The following is a 12472-nucleotide window of genomic DNA, read 5'->3' as shown; positions in this document are numbered from 1 at the left end:
GAGATGGGAGGGATCTGGCTGTCAGTTCTGTGTCTCATTCAGCCAAGGATTACACCATGGACACGTTCAACTCTGGGAATCCCCAAACCACTTTCTGCCAAGCCACTTTGCAGCATGTTGTACCTTCTCAGGTACAGGGCTTTTCACTCTCCCTGCTGGACATCCTCATGTGTCTGTCAGGAGCTGGACAGCACTGAGATGTGACAAGTGACAGCAACTGGGGCTGTACCCAGCAGTTTGTCTCTAGTTTTGTTTTTGCTGAGCACTTTTCCATCACTCTTATATCAGCTGTGGGGCAGAATGACAAAGACTGGGGACTGGCCCATATTTGTCCTTATGGACCACAGGGAAATATTTTTCCAGGGGAGGAGGACCATGACTGGGTACAGAGGGTGTGAACACCTGCCCAGGTCTGGAAGTGGCTGAAAACCTTCCTGCTCTTTTCCTCTGGTTCTTGCTGTGTGTTTGCAGTGACCCAAAATAAATCACCTGGGTGCAATGTGGCCTCCAGCAATTACTAGAAATGCTGGGGCAGAGCTGTCACAATGCTGTTACCAGACTCACTTGGTCTTTGAAATTGCTGGCTTAGAAAAATAAAGGCCAGTTCTGACTTCTGTCTTGAAGCTGTCTCATTTCCTGCAGTTTTATAGACAATTAGGAAAAGGAAAAGCACAAGGATTTTTTTTCTAGAAATTAATAGTTCACAGATCACTGTAGTGTGCCTTGACCTTGTTTAATAAAGTGCATATTCCTAATTGAACATCCCTGTAAGCTCCAGAAGCATGAGACATATCCAAAGCTCACATTCAAAGTTTACATTTGAAAAGTTAATAAAATACTTCTATTTTTTACCTTTTCCCAGTGAATTTTTTATGTGCATTTTTGAGGTCATGTATAAATAGCCAGACACAAATGTTTGTGCAGTGCTGGTGGCATGCCATGATATTTTAAGCTGTTCTGAGTGTTAAATGATGAACAATGGATTTACATTTGTGTGAATGAGAGATGTGTGTGGTAAATGGCAAAGCCAAGTTTGTACATAATTTTTTTTCTTGAAGTTTTACTGTCTTTTCTGTTCCCTGCTCGTTATTTGGTCTCCCTCAGGGCTCCCTTTAACGTGCCAAGTCCCTGACTCCTATCAGAAAAAGGCATTTAAAAATAAGCCTGGCATTGGAACAGGCTGCCCAGAGCAGCTGTGGCTGCCCCATCCCTGGGAGGGTTCAGGGCCAGGTTGGATGAGGCTTGGAGCAGCCTGGGCTGGTGGGAGGTGTCCCTGTCCATGGCTGGGGGGTGGAATGAGATGATCTTTAATCTCTCTTCCAACCCAAACCATTCTGTGATGATTCTAACACAGAAATGCTATGTTTCCTTTCTCAGGTATGAATATTTTCCCTAATTTTCACCTACTCACCATTCAAATTAAATGAAAGTTAAACCTCTCCTGAGCCCCTTTCCTGTTTGTAATTTGTTTGATATTTTATCCAGAACTCTCTGGTAAAAAATGACATTATACCTGGCTAAACTGGATGTTCAGCATCTCCTTCTGTGTCCTTGAGAATATGTTTCCTTCCTAAAGATATTTGGATTTTTCAATTTCCTGCTCAATACTGAGGTGCTACACTGCTGAAAATCCTGGTGTTTTCTTTGCTGCACCCATCTACCCCATCCCCTGAAGCATCCACACCATCACAAACACTGGGATGTTTTTCCAGCAGCAATGCCTTGCTGACATGTTCCTGGGCTGGTGCTGCTCTCAGTAACAAACTGCTCCTTGCAGGGTGCTGCAGGAAAATATTCCTCAGGGGCAGCTCAGTGTGTGGGTCCCAGGCTACAATTAAAGCAGTTGTTTATCATTAATACAATAGCTAAATATATTTCTTAATGCCATTTAAAATCAAGCTCTTAATCTGACTTTAAATGCTTATTTTTTTTCCCTTTAGTTTGAAGCACTGCTGCTGGTGCAGTCTTTAAAATTTTTTTTTTCTAGTTTATTTTTGTCTGTGACGTTTAGTTGGGGTAAAAATCAGTAAAGTCTTAAGGATCAGACTTTTGGGGCTTCTCCAGTGGTCCTGAATCAGCAGGAGCCTTTCTGTAGCTGGGAAGGATTTTCCTTCAGCAGGATTTGCAGACTTGGGAAGCCTTTGCAAGAACTTCAGTGGCTTAGAATTAGATTTCAGCAGCAGAGTATGTCCCCAGAAGGCTGAAAAAAAGGTTGTCATCCCCTAACACCATGTCTCCAGAAGGCAGAAGAAAGAATGTTTTGATTCCTTTCACATTTACCTGTGTTGCCTTGAAGGAGCAGTATTTTCCCTCTTTTGCACAGTTTTCAAACCCGGAGCCTGCAGCTGCTCTGTGCGGCAATTTAGAGAAACCATTCAGCTCTGAGGGTGAATATCATTGAGCAGAAAGGAGATTTACCAGCACTGGATGAGTGTGGCTTTTCTTTTTGGTCCCTGGTGGTATTTACCAGGACCAGAGAGTGCTAACATTTAGCTATCGCTCAGAAAGCTCACATTTAGCCAGCAGAGAAAGACCGAAGGCCTTACTTGACGAGTTCCACAAGAACCTTTATTTCATGCCAAGGGTGGTCAAGCAGGGACAGCCATATTTATATGTTCAGGGAGGATTCAAACCACAACCAATAAAAGTTTATACAAAGAACACCATCCAATCTAAATGAGAAGTTCTAGAAGTGAACTGACCAAATACACAGACTAATTTCTAACCAATTATCTTCCAAAGTGTTAGGAGAGTGACCAAATTCTTAAGGAATTTGGCTCAACCTTGGTATCTAGGATACCTTATCTATTATAGCAAGTTCCAGGGGCCAGGGGAAGATGGCTTTGGAGGAATTGTATCATCCACAGATGAGGCCTGAGCAGTTCTGACGGGATTTCTGACCTTTTTTCCCTCTTTTCCCGCAGGCTGGACCAAGTTTGCGCGGCTGACGCGGGCGCTGACCAACAGCCGGAGCGTGCTGCAGCAGCTGACGCCCATGAACAAGGCTGAGGTGGTGCACAAGCACTCCCGCTTGGCAGAGGTAAAATGGAGTGGGCACCCTTCCTAGGGCAGGGAGGGAAGAAATCCCACTCTAATTCCCATTGGTAAAGGATTTTCTTAGAGGAAAATATTTCTCCACTCTGATTTTTTCTGCTCGTCCTAGAGCTGCACCATGTGGCAAGCCCATGTTTGTAGGGCAGGTCATAAAAGCACTCTCTAGGTCACTTTTATTGGAATGGCCCTACCTCTGTGCACACATCCTCAAATTCCTGGATGTTCCTTAGCTTGGGGGGCACAGTGTGCTTCCCTGCTCTGCTGTCTCACAGTGACATGGAACCAGGATTGATGTCCTTGAGTTCCTCTCCCAGGAAAATGGGATTGTTTGAGAAACCTCTTTGGAAGCAGCCCTGTCTGCTATATACCCTGATCTTGACTTTCTCGCAAAGTCATCCCTACAATATTTCCCTCATCACTTTTATCTTCAGAACTGATGAAATGAACTCTTTGGAAGGTGGCAAATATTTCCTTAGCAGTGCAAGTGGTGCAACAAGTGAATACCTTCAGGTTAACTTATGGAATATAGGTACTGCTTTCATCTTCATGTCCAATGGTCATGAGAAATAACTGGGTCAAAAATACAGGGCCAAAAAATATGAGCTACTGAAAAAGACAGCCCTTGTACCAGAGAGCTCACCCTGTAGAATTAACAGCAGCTTTAAATGTTTGGGTTTTTGTTTTTTTGTTTTCATTACCTTTCTGGTTTTAGTGAACTTTCATAATAAAAAATGCAAATTATTGAAATGGAAACCTGCAGTTTTCAGGTGTTGGCAGTGTGGTGTTTTCCCTTCAGTGATCCCATACCAATAGCTTGGATAAATGCTGGATTTCTGACACCTCATGCTTTTCAAATTCATGAGGTTTCATGACATCCTGTAAATCCAGTTATATCCATTCTTGGTTTCATCTGGAGAAGAGAAGACTGGAGAAGATGTGGTAACAATATTCAAAAGAGTCCAAAGCAACTGCATAGAATGGGGGAGGAAATTGTTCACTATTATAGCTAGAGGAAAAAGAAATGGCATTAGGTCACAGCAAGGGAGATTTAGATCAGGAAGCAGCAGAACCTCAGGTAAGGGAGTAGGTGTGCTCAGGAATAAGTGGGACGAGCTTGTAGTCAGGAATTGTTCCCTGCAGAGTGTGCAATCTCCTCTTTTACAGGTAGTTTATAGCTGCAAAGTGCTTTGTAGGCAAAGTGCTGTGAGGAAGGCAGGCTGAGGGGAGATTCACCATACAGGCTCCATTTTCCGTATTTCTGTACCTGAGGAGGAGCATTATCTTCATAGCTCATCCCTTGCTGAATGTGCTGCTCCCCTTATCAGACTTAACAGTTATCAGCCATTTTTATCAGCTGTACACAGGAATAATTCAGACACTCTGTAGTAAATGCAGCTGACTAACAAGATATTGCGTATTTGGTGATTTAAAATTAAAAATCCATGCAGCATGAAAGAAATAATCATTATAGTTCAGTGGTCTCCACAGCCACTTGCCACCCCCTCACCATGTCAAACTCAGCATGAGATTATGTTAAGAGCAATAATTATGCTTTTCCAGTATCGTGGGAGCTCCCAGGCACTCCACCACCAGAGGCACAGGGAACTATCAAACATATGTTAATGGCATTCTGCTTGAGCCATAAGTAGCTTATTTTTCCAGCTCAAGTGAGGATGTTTCCAGCTCCTGCCCCACTGAACAAGCCAGGGAATAAACAGGCCTGAGGAAACCTGGGAAAGAAGTCCCAGTGCTGATTTATCAGTGAAGTGTTGGACACTGATGTATCCAAAGACATATCTGGAGATAACAACCAAATTACTAGGCAAAGCCAAAGTGGTGTGTTAAGTACAGGTGAAAATTTTTGCTTTGAAATAAATTTTCACAAGGCTGCTGTGAGAAAATGATTGTATTGATCACTGCTTTATTTCCAGGGAAACCCCCATGGATCCACCAGCAAGTTCAGTGTGCTCCAGTGGTTATAGGAGTATGGAAGTGCTGATAGTGAGCCTGTCCTGGGCACTGGGGCAGGGACACCTGGAGTTTGATGTTTTTGAGGTCTCACCAGGAGTTTGGCATCTGTGGCTGTCTCTGCCAAGTGCCATTGGGGCCACACCACTGCACAGAGGGCTCTGTGTGACACTGGAGCTGGAGTGGCACGAGGCTGCTGGCAAAAGGAGCAGCCACGGGCTCCTGGAGGTCTCTGCTGCTCTCTCACTGCTGCCATTTAGGGGGTCCAGTGCTTTTCTGGCCATGGCATAAATCTGTGCAATTCACCCTGGCTCTGTAGAAAACAAATGGCTAATTAATGTAATTGTAGTGTCAGCTCAACTGACTTTCCTTACAGGTCATGATTTTAAAATATGACCTCAGGGAGGGTGGGACCAGGTGGGCAGAAGCAGGTTTGCATCCCTTCAGCCTGACTTTGGCCCAGATTTGACATCTTGGGAAGCCACATGCCCCATCACAGAATGAGGGAGGCTGCTGTTGTTCTCCCTTGGTGATTCCTGGAGAACAGATTTTCAGCAGAGCCAGTCTATTACTGTCTGATCTTAGCAACAGATTTCTCTTAAAAACATCTAAAAGACAGGAGTGCAAAGAATTAATGGAGAATCCCTATCTGTGGTGCTTGAGTTTGTATTCTTAGTTGTTATACAGTTCATTCAGAGCCATTTACTCCTCTCCATTGAGGAGCCATCCTGTGTCTGATGAATTTTACACATCTGAGGCTCCTGTTTTCAATCCAACTGTCCCTGGAAATATGGTGCATCAGCCCCAGTATGGGCAGGTGTAGGGCTGAAATGAGTTTTAGAGCTGCTGTAATTATTTATTTTATCCCATACAGACTTCAGATCCCCAGATGGATCCCCAAATGGATCTTTCAGTTGTCAGTGCAATGAATTGCCTTGTGTGCATTCCTTTGTGCCTTTGTTTCTTGTGTTGGACTGAGATAAGAGGTAATTAGATTAGCTGGGAATGCCTTAAGTGAATTTGGCTTGGTTTTTGCAGTGTTTCCAGTTCCACAATTTTACAACAGTGAGCATGCAGGAGATTATAGTCCTATTTTAAAAAAAAAAAAAAAAAGTAATTACAGGAAATAAAAGAGAACCCACTGGTGATATTGAGCTTGTGGGAGCAACAACTTTTTGAAGAAAACATGAAGGAAGTGTGATATTGGCAGGATTTTAGACAGAAGTTGTGCACATGATGCCTCATTTTAGGTTGGCCAGCAAGGCTGGGGCTGTTTCACCTTTGGGAGGGTGTTGCTCTGGCTCAGCAGTGATTTGAAAAAGAGGTCAGGCACAAAGAATTAATCTTTATCACAAATCTGAATGAGTGTTCATGTTTAGATTATGTGTTAAGGAGAAACTCCTTACTGGGAGGGTGGTGAGGCACTGGAACAGGTTGCCAGAGAAGCTGTGGCTGCCCCACCCCTGAAAGTGTTCAAGGCCGGGTTGTATAGGGCTTGGAGCAACCTGATCAGGAAGATTCCCTGCCCATGGCAGGAGGGTTGGAGATAGATCATCTTTTAGGTCCCTTCCAGCCTAAACCATTCTATGATTCTGTGTTCATAACTGCAAAGCATAAGCTGGTGTGGCAGTACCCAAAACCTCTTCCTGGAGCCTCTCTTCCCTTGCTGTTGGCATGGTTTCCCCTCAGTCCATCTGCAAAGACCTCCCTTATTGCAGGAATATCCTCAGATGCCATGCTGCTCCCATTCACTGAGTGATAGCTGCATCCACATATCCTACATAAATCAGATTATTTAGAAACTGTGCATTGCCTTATAATGTCCAACGAGCACAGTCCCAATTCTGCTGCTCCTCACAGAAATCTCTAAGACCCTCACTGGATCCTATCCATGCAAACAGTAACATTTGCCCCTCTGCCTCTTACAGGTTCTCCAGCTGGGATCTGATATTCTTCCTCAGTACAAGCAAGAAGCTCCAAAGACTCCACCACACATCATCCTCCACTATTGTGCTTTTAAGACCACCTGGGACTGGGTCATCCTAATTCTAACCTTCTACACAGCAATCATGGTTCCATACAACGTGTCCTTCAAGACAAAGCAGAACAACATTGCCTGGCTCGTGCTGGACAGCGTTGTGGACGTTATTTTTCTGGTTGACATTGTTTTGAACTTTCACACCACCTTTGTTGGCCCTGGGGGAGAGGTTATCTCTGATCCCAAGCTGATACGGATGAACTACCTGAAGACGTGGTTTGTGATTGATCTTCTGTCCTGTTTACCATACGACATCATCAATGCCTTTGAGAATGTGGATGAGGTAAGGGGCTGTAGTCTCTCTCTCAAAAGGATTATTTTAATTTGGGATTAATTTAGAAGCTTGTTCCCAGTGAGGCAGCTCATGCTCTTGTGCAAATACAGGAGGCTGGCCTTGAGCTGCTGGGATTTACCAAGATATTCCTGTGTTGGTGTTTTAGGGCTCCAGGACCACGTGTGGATGTTTATTTTAGTGACAGGCGTTTTAGAATGGCTTGAATGTCATCCAAGAGCATTGGTGCAAGTCCCTGTCAAAGTGGGCTGGGCCAGGTGGGATGTGCCCTGTGACAGCCTTCCTTTTCAGCTCAGTCTTTGGGCACTTCTAACCCACTGCAGCCTTGATTACAGCTCTGTATTTGCTCTGCCTGAAGCTGGTGACAAATTTGCCACTTATATGAAAGTAGGGAATGGCTTTGAATAAACATTATTTTAAATCCTGCCCTAGGACTACCTTTCAAACCAGGCTGTAATTTTTTTTTTTTTTTTTTTCTTTTTTCTTTTTTAAAATCCCATCTTAAATGTTTGATTGAGAGGGAGATTTGTTTCCACTTTTTTGGTACAGTTCTTCAACTACAGCTAAAATCTGAGAAACTGTTTGAGGAGAGAAAACAGAAATGTCATAGATGGATGTTGAATTAAAGCTTTTTAACTGCTAAGTGTGTTAACATTTATGCATTTATTGTGGCCTAAGCTAATACAGAAAACAAGCAATAACTACAACAAATAATGCATGCACGAGTCAGTGTACAGAAATTCATTATTAAAATGGAACTGTAATGGCTTTAGGACTTGTTTTAATTTTTCTCTAGAGCTTTTTATCTTCAGGGCCATAAAGAGATGGAAAAGCCTCTGTTCATTTTTGATCATTTTAACAGGTTTTTCTCAGAGCACCATTTAGTGGGGTTATTTGTTTGTTTGTTTTTTAATTCTCAATTCTCACTATATAAAACCTACATTCTTCTTTTTTTTTTTTTTTAAACACAGGCTTTACTGCAAATTTTGTAGAACTCCTTTAAAATTCCATCCCTGCCTCTGTGTGCTGAGTAGCATCTTTTGACATTGTTCCATTTTATTTATAGCAAATATGGCAGAAGTGATAGTACTTGCAGCTTAAATTCAAGATCCTGTGAGGGCTGCCCATCTGAAACCAGTTTGTACAGTCAGGCTGGTAAAAAGGTGATATTAGCAAGGTTATAAAGATATATCTTTTTAAGATAACCAATTTCAGACTCAGAGGAACCTGATTTTTATAAAAATACAGTGTTATCTCCAGCTTTTGTGCTCTAATATGTAAAACAAACAGAAAATTTCCATGCCCAAGCAGGACAGATTTAAAGGATTGGGTTAAACCTCTTTCTCTGACATACACAGGGGAAATAAACCATCTGCAATATTTGTGACAGGGAAGAGAATCTTGACACAGCACATTATAATTGAGACTCACCTAAAGTGACAAACTTTAATCAAAATTTAATAACAGCAGCAAGGTGCCTTGAACTCCAGTGATCCTAGAGCTGCTGTCATTTACTTTCAAACAAATGAAACATTAACTCCTCTTTAATAAAGGAGTCAACAGTAAAATTCCCTGGTCATGAAGTTCTGTGTTGTGGCTCTGGAGCCTCCAGCAGATACTGGTTTATATTTACTTTATTTCCATCTCCTCCAACTCTGGCTTTCCCTAGTGTCTGAAAAGAATTGAAGTGATTTTGAAAACAGGTATGTAAACAGTCAGCCTTTCCTCCCTGGGTCTACATCTTCTCTTTTCCCTGTCCTTCAGGGGAGACCTTTTTATTTTTTTGTGATATGTCTTCATTTGTGACATTTAAGTCTTTTGAGCTGGTTGGTGTGTTCTGAGTGGTTGCAGTTATTAATGCTCTTTATCTTCATTTGTTTTTTAACATTCATTTTAACTGGTGCTTCTTGTCTGGGATTTAACTTTTTTGGGTGTTCAAACACTGTTCATAGGTAAAGAATAAATCCATAATCTTAATTTGGGAGAGATACTCCGATTAAAAGCAATTTTTCTCGTTAGAAAGTGGGTGTTTCTTCTTAAGGCAAGTAGAGAAGAGTTATTTTAGCCCCTGATTCTGCCAGGGTTTAGCTCTCTGTCTTGGCCCTGGGTGTTTGAGAAAAGTGTTAAAGTTGATGATTGTGGAATTTCAGATAAAGTTGCAAAAAACGACATTGGCACTAAAGACCTTGGGTGCAGGTCCTGGTGCTCTTGGAGTTCTTGGTGTGATGGTGAGGGATGGACCCAAACCAGAGTGACCAGCCCCAAAAACCAGCTGAGTGAAAGGTGACTTTCCAAAATTCCCTTGTTTTTCCCATGTCTGGGAGAGTACCATGGGAGGGGGTTTCTTTTCCTCCCTATGGGCAGATCTCTCATGAAGAAGGATGTGGCCAAGGAGGTTTGGGATTTTGTCTCTTTGTTGTATACATAGACTTCTACAAGTGCTTGAAGTGAATTAAGGTGCCTTAAGCACTAGAGTGCTATTTATAATGTCATAATTAGGGAGATAAATTGAAATATTAAAAAAAAAAAAAAAGTTGAAAAAAGGCAATCTGTGTTTTCTTACCAAGGGTTGTAGTTCTTTAAATGCAGCCAGTCTTGGCCAGAGTATGAGTGGTGTCATTTCCCTCCCAGACAACATCAGGTGAAGGCTGGAGTTCCCACCTGAGGCAAACATGACTGCAAATCAAAGTTGTCCTATTGTTGAGTACATGTAGAGCCTTGGCAGAAGGATTTGATGGAGAGGATTAAGACACACAAATTGAGAACTGGGGGGGATTAAGATGATTTGAGGCAGAATTAGAGGTGTAGGTTGTGTGGAGTTACAGAGCCAGGCTGTTGAGTCTGCTCAGGGGACTGGGATGTGTGAGAGGGAGGGGGGAGGTGACAATGAGGGACACCTTGCACAGCACAGAGTGATCTGAGCTGATGTGATGGATGAGGAATTAAGTGGCTAAGTGGTATTGAAAGGGTAGGAAAACAAGGTAAAATAGGCTGGAGAAAAATGAACTAATGGAGAGAAAAGCGAAATCCTAAGTGGGATATTTGATTTAAGAAACTTGCTAGGATAATAGACCCAGAAAATCAGAAAAAAATGCATGACATCTTTTCTAATTGGACAGCATATCCTGCAGTGAAATATGTTCTGGCTAAACCAAAACCATATAGAAAATCTTTCCTATACAGAGATGTGACAGGGGAGAGCATAGTACATACTGGGAAATCCAGGCAGTTTTCAAGGAAAAAACCAGAACAGAGTGTGTGTGCTCAGAGTCTCTGAAACTTGATTTTAATTTTTTTTAAATATAAGAGCTCTCTGAAAGTTCAGATTTAGTCTAAAAGTGTCTGCCTGTCTCTTCTTTAACATTATGCAAACAGGAAAAAAAAAAAGACACAAAACTTTGGATTAATGGAGAATTTGGTGCTGTGATCCAAAGATTTTGGTCCCATGAAAATCCTGTAGGTATTAGGATGTGAAGTGTGTCGTGACTGGAAATTGGATTTTTGTCTTGGAGTTACATGTTGCTTTTAGTGCTTCCAATTTTCTTTTCCCTGAGTAATGAGCTGTGTGTAACAACTCTTCTAGTGCTGAATGTACCAGTATATAAAATTTATAAGATCATCAAAAACTGGAGAATTATGTTACCTTGAGACCCAGCCTTTATGTGTGTTCTCCCTATTAGAGAGATAAATATCGACCCCTCTCAGTCTGGGCTACTAAAAAATTGTTTGTAGCCATTTTTCCCATATAAGTCAGAATTATCAGACTCATACAGTGATTAAATTGTCAGCAAATTTGCAGGTGCCCAAGGATGCTGATCAGGTATGGTCAAACCATGTTAAAATCTCCCTTTGGGACCAAATACATTGATTGGCATCCCAGGATGCTGGGCAGGTGTTTGGCTCTTGTCTTCACCTGCATTTGAGCCTCTGAAAAGAAGTATTTTGGATAAATATTCCCCAAACTAGATGGATGGACAAGCTTTTGGCCAAATGGAAAATGCTTCCGCAAATTAAGGGTTAAATTCAGCTGGAAAAGCCTCTTACTATTTTGAAAAAAAATTTTTTTTTCCTGGTATTTTAACTGAGATTCATGAATTTCTGAGTTTGTCATGAAATAAAACCTAGAAGCTGGATCTCCTCTCTGCCAGAAACATGGTCCTGAAATGACATGTCACGTACTGTGAAGAAAGGGACACGAAGACAGGGTGGTATCCAGATGGTTTTCAGATGAGTTGTATAAATACCATCCTTTCTGCAGAAATTAATTTTCACAATGGAATGGCTGGAAGTGAAAGCAGAGAAATTTAAATGACCTAAACCAAAGTTCTGTGCCTGCTGTTTAATAATGTAAGACTACATGACCCAGTGGCCTTTAAAATTCAGTGATCGACGCAGGGCATGTTAAACCATGGACTCCTTGTAATGTAATTTGCTTTTAATTGCTATTATTGACGTATTTCAGCACTGTCAGAAACTTCTTTGCATCACTGCAATAAATAGAAACTAAAATTGGAATGTGTGTAAATTGAAAGCAAATAGAAGCTGATTAAGCTGGTGTAGCCATGTTCACACCTGCAGTGCTTTACTGCAAGCATTCCCTTTGTGGGAGGTGTTTGGAGGAGGGTTTTTGGGCACCAGGCTGGGTGGAGTATGCAAGGTGAAGATAAATTGGTGTGCTTCAAGAGTGGGACTTTGGCTCTGAAGTACAGTCTATGGCTAGCTAGCTTTTTAAAATCTAGGTGGCTGACATGGAGAAAATAATTCTCAGAAGTAAATCCTGGCTGCAACCAAGTATTAAACTACCATGCAAGTTCCTAGAAGTAACAATAGAGGCAGGAGCCCTGGGACCTGGCATTTCCCCCTTGTTATACACTGAGAAGACAATTAAATATGAAGAATGCTGTCATTCTGTTGTAGTGTGTGAAAACCCACAATTAATACAGTGGCATGGGTATGGTATTAAGTTATAAATGTATCCACTGTAGGCATATATTTTATAGATTTTCAACCATTTTCACCCCTTTCACTTATTCACCTCTATCACCCCATTGCACTGACTTGCAGAATTTTACCTCTTCTCTTTGGCTTTTATTCTAAGGCTTTATTGAAGTTCTGCCACT

At 41.9% G+C, this 12472-nt stretch overlaps 1 protein-coding gene across 1 annotated transcript in view; it reads left to right on the top strand.

The window, feature by feature from the left end:
• KCNH5 (potassium voltage-gated channel subfamily H member 5) overlaps window positions 1–12472 on the top strand; it is a 157519-nt gene that overhangs the window by 33136 nt on the left and 111911 nt on the right. Inside the window, exons 5-6 of the mRNA XM_033062188.1 lie at window positions 2925–3040; window positions 6951–7343. Coding sequence (XP_032918079.1) covers window positions 2925–3040; window positions 6951–7343 — 509 coding nt within the window. The remainder of the gene's footprint in view (window positions 1–2924; window positions 3041–6950; window positions 7344–12472) is intronic.

The sequence above is a fragment of the Catharus ustulatus genome, chromosome 6 (assembly GCF_009819885.2).
Source record: "Catharus ustulatus isolate bCatUst1 chromosome 6, bCatUst1.pri.v2, whole genome shotgun sequence".
Lineage (NCBI taxonomy): Eukaryota > Metazoa > Chordata > Aves > Passeriformes > Turdidae > Catharus > Catharus ustulatus.
Note: the sequence above shows the minus strand (reverse complement) of the source record. Positions and strands in the feature narration are given on the sequence as shown.